We start from the raw sequence: 9477 nt of genomic DNA on the forward strand, positions 1-9477 counted from the left end.
TCTTCCTAAGTGGTAATCCTGTTCCAACTTTGCTCGGAGACACCTATCATTCCATCCATTACCGTACTTTGAAAGGAGGAGGAACCATAGTCTGCTGTATACCGTTACTCTGCAAATGGTTTGTCTCTCATCTTCCTAAGTCAGCTACTTTTTGGGATCGCAAGTCAGGACTTCAGTGGTCACAGAGGATTATGTCTCTTACCCAGTCAGATATTGCATGGTATAGTAGAGTTTTAGACGATGTGAAGATCATTGATAGTTGCGGGGAGTTCCCCAATGTGCCCCTCATTGGCACAAAGGGAATCATTTCTTATAATCCAGTACTTGCTAGGAGACAACTCGGTTACCCTATGAAGGACAAGCCTCCTAACATTCTTTTAGAAGGTATTTTTCTTGAGGGACAACGAGGAGGACCCTACCATGAAAGAGAGAGTAGTAAGAGCTTGGCATCGTGTTTGTCGCAAAGGGAGACTTGAATTGGGTAAGAAAGATTGTACCTCCTATGAGCCGTACCTCCAGTGGATCAGAGCCAGAGCTATACAGTTGAAAATTCCATACCCACATCATGATCCTATCAAACCCGCTCCGTTGAAGACCCTCTACCTTCCGCTAGATGACAAAGAAGAACTCCAAGCCACCTTGGAGAGGGTCGAGAAAGAGAGAGACGCTTGGAAGGATAAGGCCCAGGTACTCGAAATGGAAAATGAAGAACTTCAGAGACAGTTAAAGGAGCAGAGTGGAGAAGATCGTGCAGGTAAACGTCCAATGGTGCAAGAGGATTTATTTTCCTCAGGCACAACAGATTACTCCCAGATTCCACCGTCCTCAGGTGCACGGAAAGGTCTTGTAGACAGTTTGGTGAAGGAGAAAGCTTTTATGCAGAAGGCCTATGAAGAAAGAATTGAGAGACTTGAAGGACAACTCCTACTTGTTTATGCTCGTCCTGATGACACATGTCCTTAAATGGTTTTCTTGGTTGTATTTTGGGTTGATAACTTTGTATATTTTGATAAAAATGCTTAAAATGGAAAATTTTGTTTTGTTATCAAAAATGTTTGCAATTCTATCTTTCCCTTCACTTAGAGTTCCTTGGAAAATCATTCATTTTGCATATCCATGCATCACGTGCATATAGGTTGTCTGTCTTGGTCCAGTCTTCTAACAGTTGCTTCCCGCCAGCAGATCCATTTCAAGCTGACGCATAATTACAACACAAGAGCCAACTACAAAAGAAGAATGGAGATAACAGATAACGAGAACCGAGAATTGAAAGCTCAGGTTGACCGCCTTTCTGCTATGGTCGAGACATTGATAGCAAACCAAGCAGCCCAAGCTGCTCAACTTCAAACAGCACAAGCTCAGGTTGCCGAAGCACAAGATGCACAGATCCAGGCACAAGCACAGGCAACAGAGATGCGCAACCAAATGTTAACCGCCCGTCTACAAGCAGAGGAAGCCCAGGCTAGGGCTCAAGTTCATAATTCAGGACAGACTTCGGCACATAATCAACCTCAAATTCAGAATCAGACAACAGCAGCACCCGTCACTACAGTCATCGCTTCAGAAATCAACGCTGTCCCAGTCACTTCTGTTACCATCACAGCATCCCGTCCTTGGGAAATACCCAGGGATCTTAATCAAGATAGATATCAACAAGAGTTCGTTCCACCAAATGCTCCTGTCTTCACTAATGTGCCTCCCGTTGTTCACTATACTCCTCACCTAGGAGAACCTGTCTATCACGGCCCTACCCCAAGTGAGGATCCTGGTCTCAATGATAGAATGGATGAATTCCAGGATCAGTTTGCGGAATTACAAAAAGAGATAAAAGCTCTTCGTGGGAAAGAACTGTTTGGCAGAGATGTAAATGATATGTGTTTGGTTCCAGACGTAAGGATGCCAGCAAAATTTAAACTACCAGAATTTGAAAAGTACAAAGGAAGTTCTTGTCCACAGACCCATTTGGTTATGTACGTGCAAAAGATGTCAATGTACACCAACGACCAAAGGATGCTCATTCATTATTTTCAAGACAGCCTTACCGGTGCAGCTTTACGCTGGTATATGGGATTAGACAGTTCTCAGATCAAGACTTTCAACGATTTAGGCGAGGCCTTTATCAAACATTACAAATACAACCTGGATAATGTGCCAGACCGAGATCAGTTGAGGTCCATGCAACAAAGAGAAAAGGAGACATTCCGTGAATACGCGCAAAGGTGGCGCGAAATTGCAGCACAGGTTGTTCCACCTATGGAAGAAAAGGAGATGACGAAAGTGTTCTTAAAGACTCTTGATACTTTTTATTACGAGAGGATGATTGCAAGCGCTCCTACAGACTTTACCGACATGGTAAACATGGGAGTCCGTTTAGAGGAAGCAGTTCGAGAAGGGCGTCTAGTTAGAGAAGGAAGTTCATCTTCAAGCGGGGCAAAGAGGTACGACGGTTTTATGAAAAAGAAGGAACAAGAAACTAATGTTGTGTCCTATAATCATCCAAGAAGGATCAATTATCCTTACCATTCCCAACACCAACATATAGCAGCCGTGACTCCAGTAATCACTTCCGCTCCAGTTCAAGTCCAATACCCTCAGCAGCGTACCAACCGCTTCCAACAGAATACTCAGTATCAGCAACAACATCAACCTCAACAACATCAACATCAGTTACAACAACGTCCACCACAGCAACAAAGAAGAACCAATTTTGATCCAATTCCGATGTCATATGCAGAATTGTATCCATCTTTGATCACTAAAAACCTTGTGCAACCACGACCACGACCTCCTGTACCAGAAGTGCTACCTTGGTGGTACAAGCCAGGGGTATCTTGTCCCTTTCATCAGAATGCTCCAGGTCATGACTTAGACAACTGTTTTGCTTTAAAGTTGGAAGTACAGAAGTTGACAAGAGCAGGTATTTTGACCTTCAAGAGCATGGGTCCCAATGTGAAGGACAATCCAATGCCAAGTCATGGTCCTTCATCAGTGAACAATATAGAAGTTTGTCTCAATGGACAACGTGTTACGAAGATAGAGGAGATTCGGCAGTCTTTGGTTGAAATTCATTCTATTTTATGTGCTCATGGTCCATTCCAACATGACCACCAGATCTGTGGTACATGTTCAGTCAATTCAAGAGGTTGTAGAAAGATTCAAGATGATTTGCAAGGCGTCCTTGATCAGGGTTTGATTCAGATTTCTAGACAAATGAGTTCTCCAGAATCACAAGAACAAGAGGTGAATGTCATCATTCCTTGCTTCAACATTCCAGAGAAAGTAGAGATAGCTTATCATCCGAGGGAGCCAGTGGTGATTTGCCCTCCGGGCCCAATGCCTTACACTTCAGATAAAGCGGTCCCCTACCGCTATGCAGCAACTATTATTGAGAACGGTAAAGAGGTCGAGATTAAAACCTTATCCTCAGTTACCAATATCGCAGCAAATAGCCGAATGACGCGCAGTGGCCGCGTGTTCGCTCCGTCGGTTATCCCAAGTAGAAATGTTGAGAAAGATCCAGTAGTCGTGGTACCAGTGACAAGAGAAGCAGAAGGGCAAACAAGCAATTTAACCCTTGACAAAGAAACAGATGAACTACTCAGAATTATCAAGCTCAATGACTACAAAGTGGTAGATCAGTTGCTACAGACACCGTCAAAAATCTCGATCCTGTCCTTATTATTGAACTCAGCTGTCCACAGAGAAGCACTACTGAAGGTGCTTGATCAAGCCTTTGTAGAACAGGATATAACAGCAGAGCAGTTCAACAATGTTGTAGGCAGCATCACTTCGTGCAATGGCTTAGGCTTTTGTGATGAAGAACTGCCAGAAGAAGGAAAGAATCACAACTTCGCTCTCCATATCTCAGCCAATTGTCAAGGGGATTCTTTGTCTAATATCCTAATTGACACCGGTTCATCTCTGAATGTCATGCCCAAGTCTACCTTGTTGAAGCTAAAGTACAAAGGGGGGCAAATGCGGCACAGTGGAATTATTGTGAAAGCGTTCGATGGATCAAGAAAAACAGTCATTGGAGAAGTTGATTTTCCTATTGGTATTGGACCACACGTATTCCAGATCACTTTCCAGGTTATGGACATAGTGCCAGCTTATAGCTGTCTGCTCGGACGCCCATGGATTCACGAGGCGGGTGCCATTACATCCACGTTACACCAAAAGTTAAAGTTTGTCAAGAATGGGCAAATAGTGACGGTTAATGGGGAGCAGGCTATGCTGATTAGCCACCTTTCATCGTTTAGTGTGATAGAAGTAGACGAGACGGCTGTTCAAACTCCATTTCAGGCCCTGACCATCGATGATTACAAGAAAAGTGAAGGTTCAATCGCGTCATTCAAAGACGCCCAGCAGATTGTCAAGACAGGTCCTACAGAAATGTGGGGCAAGGTGATAGAGTTGCCAGAAAATGTTAACCATGCAGGATTAGGCTTTGTTGATGGAAAACAAGTGCAGACTTCAGTGGTGCGACCTTTCAAAGATATCTTTCACAGCGGTGGGTTTATCAACATGGTAGCAGTTGAGGAGGATACTTTTGAGGGAAAGACAGAAGATGAAGGCCCTAGATTTGTGACACCAGGAGTAGTTATGAAGAACTGGACTGCAGTTGACATCCCACATTGTGTCCACATATCAAAGTAATTAAGCTTTTCAGTTTTCAAAAATCTTCCGCTTTAGCCCAAAGCGCGAAGCATTAATTTTGTAAAATGGGCACTTTTGTCAAAAACGTACTATCCATGAAAAAGATCTTTTGTGTTCCTATACACTTGTGTCCTTTTATCTTTTCAGCTTTTCGGAAAATGGTAACACAAAAAAAACCTTAAAAAGAACACATTTTTGCATGTCATGGTCAGTCCTCTAAAAACAATTGTTTGTACAGGTTACTTAAACCCGTTGAACACAATGACATCATGCCCTCTCCCAACTTTGAACATTCTGTATTCGAAGCTGAAGAGGAAGAGTGGGATGAGATTCCAGAAGAGGTCGCCCGCCAGCTTGAAAATGAAGAAGACACTATTCAGCCATACAAGGAGCCTTTGGAAACAATCAACTTGGGTTCAGAAGAAAATGTGAAAGAAGTCAAAATTGGAGCATTATTATCCCCACAGGTCAAGAAGCAATTTGATCAGCCTGTTGAAAGAGTATGTAGATGTGTTTGCTTGGTCTTATCAAGATATGCCTGGTCTCGACACTGACATCGTAGAGCACAAGCTACCTTTGAAGCCAGAATGTCCACCGGTCAAACAGAAATTAAGAAGAACACATCCAGATATGGCCGTCAAAATTAAAGAAGAAGTTCTGAAGCAAATAGATGCTGGTTTTCTTGCCACTTCAGTGTATCCAGAGTGGATAGTGTCATACCCCGATTTTGATCCTGAATTTTTATGTTTGTTTAGCATGTTTGGCCTAACCTTACTTTGGTTTTTTTTTATATGAGGATTGGTCTTGGTCCAAAGTCATGGTGTTTGTTCATGTGATTGTTGATGCACATATGGTCTTGATCATCTGAACAATCAAGCTTCTTGTGTTTCAAGCCACTTGCCAGTCATGTTATTGGTCCATGGATGCTATGTCAAAACCCTGACCTTATGGTCTTATTTCATGGTTTTGTTCATACACATTATCAGTCAAGTTATTTTTCTTTGCAAAAGTCAAACATTCAAGCCAATTGTGAAACCAATTTCAACCATTTGTTAATCCATTGCAATTTATTTCATGTTTAAACCAGTACATATGATTCCATACAAGAAAAATACAAAAAATTGACACTTTTGACCAATTGTTGACTTTGGTCAACAGTTGACTTTTTGGTCAACTTTGACCAAAGTCAACCCAATTTCATTAAACCCTAAATTCACCCATAATTTTCCATTGGATATCCATTTACAAGACAAAATACCAAAAAGAATCAATTCAATTTTAACTTGTTCATTTACCTATTCCATTCTTATTCAACCATTAAACCAAAATCCAATTACAAACTTTTGAAACCAATTTCCAAAACTCGAATTCCACACATAAACCGTACGCAAGCGTCCTGAGCTCTAATTGCATACAAACCTTTCATTCTTCACTCTTATAGTCTTGCTGAATTTTTCTTGATTGATTTACTAGCATCCAAGTATTTCAAGTATGTTGATGTCAGGATGTTACTTCATAAGTCTTGAAAATCTTGCTAGAAATTTGGAAGGACATGATGTTACTGGTGATGAAACTGCAAGCGTATATGGCATTGATGTAAGTCATTTGAGCTCAAATATTGAAGGTGCCATCCAAAATGTACTACACCGTTCCACATGTCCCCTTTTTGAAAAGTCCAATGATACATCTGTTTTTGAAATGTGGAGTGTATCAGAAAGTGATCATAAAGTGCCTTCTGGAGATCTGGATGACAAGCAGCTTAAGTCCAAGAAAAAAAAAATTCTTCCAAATCCCAATCTACCGGTAAGCGAAGGGATTGCTAAAAATGTAACTCTGCAGCAGTCGAAGAATTCAGAACCTGAAAAGCCAAATTATAGTGAAATCAATTATTGAGGTCAAGCGGAAGAGAATTATGGAGTTATCTGCTCACACATTACCCTCACCGGTCCTCCGAAAGTCTCACTGGAATTTTGTCCTAGAGGAAATGGCATGGATGGCAAATGATCTCGCACGGGAGCGTCTTTGGAAGACAGCTGCTGCTGCGCAACTCTGTCATCAGTGTGAAAAAAGCTGGTAGTAGCATTCAAGAAGAAGTATGATACTGGAGCAGTATTTGGGTGTGAAGATGTTGCATATGATGAAGATGAAGGAGAAAACAACACTTATTTTTTTTTGCCTGGTACCTATGAAAGTAGAGGATCATTGAAGTCAGTTCAGAAGAAGCACAAAAACAAGATAAAGGCTTACAAATTTTGGACTCTGAAGTGATGACTGTCAAAAAAAGATACAGAAACTATAGTTATTCTTTCAGATATTGAGTTTGAACCAAACGTGTTTTCTAATTCCATTTTATCAGTTAGTGAGATAGGTCAAAACATATCTGATGGCAACATAATGACTCATGCTGCTGGTAATAGTTCACCAGCAACTGACTGTGCAATCCAGAATGCTGCTTACATGAAAACTTCTAAGGAAATAAAAGAGGCCTTCCAGAAAAAGGATACTGCTGAAGCTTTCAGTCTTTCTTCTCAGAAACAAGACTGTGGTAATTTACGGAATAAGCTTGCAGTAGCTCCATATGTTGATTCAAAGGGCCCGGAGAGTTGTAAGAGGGAAGGAATTTCAAAATCCAAGGATAGGGTCAATTCGATAAAATCTTCTGTTGAGACTCTTAGTACCAAGAGTTTGAGTAGAACCGGCAGTATGGCATCCAAAATTAGTACTTCAGTCTTCATTGGACTCTCAAGACTCATAACCTTCACGTTGCACCTTGAATTCGTCTGGTTGGCTTCTGGCTTTAAATCACGACTCTTTGATGATATCGTTGGGTGTCGTACTTTGGCATGCAACTGTTCCAGGTTTCCTTTTGAAGATTTTTCAATGCCCTGAAGAGACAAAGCAAGTAAATTATATGTTTACTCCAACCTCAAAAAGACAAAACCAGACACGATATTTGAATATATGTCATTCTTACCTTAATTTTGTTCTTCCTTCCAATCAAAACAGAAACACACCTACACATGGCCATGACAGAAGATTAAGTCTGTTCTGAATCCTTTTATATTCAACCTCTCAAATACACAATCCTATTGCCTTTACATCACCACCCCGTGACGGAGAAGATTGAATCACATTGGAGAAGATTGAATCAGAGAAAGTTAGCCATAATCAGTGGAGAGAAATAGGAGCTTGTCCAAATAAAACTTTGGACCAGAGAGCCAAGCACCAACGCCTCCTGAAGTTGGTGGAGGTATGACTATAGAGTTGGCCGGAATAGTATATGCATATGTTGATGCCTCAGCTCTTCAAAGTTCCATCAATATTTGCAGACCTATCAAATTGAAAAACCAACCAATGTTTTAGAACTTCAGATAAACAAATATCCACTAACCCCAACAAAACTAGAGATTACAGGTGAAGTAAAACTTACCACAGGTTTCAGCCCAAACACCACCTGCAATGACCAGTTGTGAGCATTCCTTTAGCACTCCCTACTCCCATGATCGCCCTGCATGATGAAAAAACCCTGTTACACATGTTTGCAGTAAGGTATGTCTATTACAGCCAGCCACTTGGTGATAATACAATCATCAAACAAGCTGCACCATGAAAAAAAAGCAATGTCAATGTTAGTAAGGCAATTGCGAGTGGCACCATCAACATACAAAGCCATAGCCAAATTTGCTGCAGCAGAAAGAACAAGTAAACAGTGAACCAAAACATCATTCTCAATCATTTAATTCTAAGGTTACCTGCTACAGCCATTGAACCTCAACCAAACCAACTGAGTCTTCTAAGAATTTTACTGCGGTTAAAAAAGATAGAGTAATTAGACAAAGCAGTTAAAATTCAGAGGATTACCCAAAACAGAGTAAAGGCAGAAATGAAGAAGAAAGCAGCGAGCTCAGAGTATCAATTTTCGGTTTTAGCATTAAACTGGGCAATTCACCTCTGGGTAAATCAAAAGGGCCTTGCAGAATTACTCTTTTGAAGCCACCATGTCTTTTGAAACCATAATTCAAAAATATAAAGAGAAGAGGCGGAGAGAAAAAAGGAGAGCACAACAACAAAACCCTAGAGAACAACAGAAAATCGGAGGCGGAAAATCCCAAAGGCAAACCCTAATCCCAAAAATCAAAGAACCAGTATTGGAAGAGAGGAGCCGGAAGACTTAAGCACCTGATTCGCCGTCTCATCGAAGGTGAGATTTCTGCTTGAGGTCTCTGTAAAACCGTGGATTTACGCTGTTGTTGCTTAACGTTGTTGAGTGATGGGTAAGCGAAGGGTACGCGAGAGAGAGGTCTGAGAGGCGATGTTTGAGCGGTGTTGTGAGAAAGACGAGAGTTTGGGAGAGACGCAATTGAAGGAGGGTTCTGGTGAGAGAAATGTGAGATTGAGGGAGATTGGGGACGAGGAGTCTTTTGGGTTTGTGATTACAGTGGTTTTCATTTATTTATTTTTTGGGTTTCCTTTGATTTATCCCTTTTAATTTTTTTTTTAGTAGAACAACATTGAAACCATTAGTTTTTTTTTCTTACGTTTAAACTTCCTAGGTTTTTCATTTATTAAAGTTTTCATTTACTAGTGTATTAGTATAGTATTTTAGTATTCCCAATCTCACTAGCCTCTAAAAACCAACTGCCAAGCGGTTGGGATTTATTAGGATAGTCCAACAGGTTCTTTTTTTTTTATTAGTTTCTTTATTTCATTTCTTTTTTATTTTATCCCGGTTTATATATTTAAAGTAGCATCACAATATTAAATAACCATGGGTGGTCTGGTGGAGAAGGGCAGTGTGCATTTTCTTGAGTGGGGTGGGTT

At 40.9% G+C, this 9477-nt stretch overlaps 1 protein-coding gene and 1 long non-coding RNA gene across 2 annotated transcripts; one reads left to right on the forward strand and one right to left on the reverse strand.

Annotated features, from left to right (window-relative positions):
• Positions 1–1296: 1296 nt before the first annotated feature.
• On the forward strand, positions 1297–5492 carry LOC127130288 (uncharacterized). Its single transcript, XM_051059326.1, has 2 exons — positions 1297–4596; positions 5472–5492. Exons 1-2 carry the CDS (start codon positions 1297–1299, stop codon positions 5490–5492), a joined length of 3321 nt encoding a protein of 1106 aa, XP_050915283.1.
• Positions 5493–5726: 234 nt separating this feature from the next.
• On the reverse strand, positions 5727–9095 carry LOC127129036 (uncharacterized). The gene is made up of 7 exons (XR_007806124.1): positions 8836–9095; positions 8409–8461; positions 8087–8164; positions 7631–7987; positions 7114–7541; positions 6600–6839; positions 5727–6514 (listed from the first exon to the last, which is right to left on the reverse strand). It is a non-coding gene; the product is annotated as an uncharacterized LOC127129036 (long non-coding RNA).
• Positions 9096–9477: the final 382 nt, after the last annotated feature.

Source organism: Lathyrus oleraceus, chromosome 3, assembly GCF_024323335.1.
Source record: "Lathyrus oleraceus cultivar Zhongwan6 chromosome 3, CAAS_Psat_ZW6_1.0, whole genome shotgun sequence".
In the NCBI taxonomy this organism is placed as follows: Eukaryota; Viridiplantae; Streptophyta; class Magnoliopsida; order Fabales; family Fabaceae; genus Lathyrus; species Lathyrus oleraceus.

What these genes read in the sequence shown, in the direction of transcription:
- LOC127130288 (XM_051059326.1), top strand. Translation starts at nt 1,297, where the DNA reads ATGGTCGAGACATTGATAGCAAACCAAGCAGCCCAAGCTGCTCAACTT. An exon ending in CTAGATTTGTGACACCAGGA is followed by an intron (nt 4,597 to 5,471) that starts GTAGTTATGAAG and finishes CTTGGTCCAAAG; the next exon opens with TCATGGTGTTTGTTCATGTG.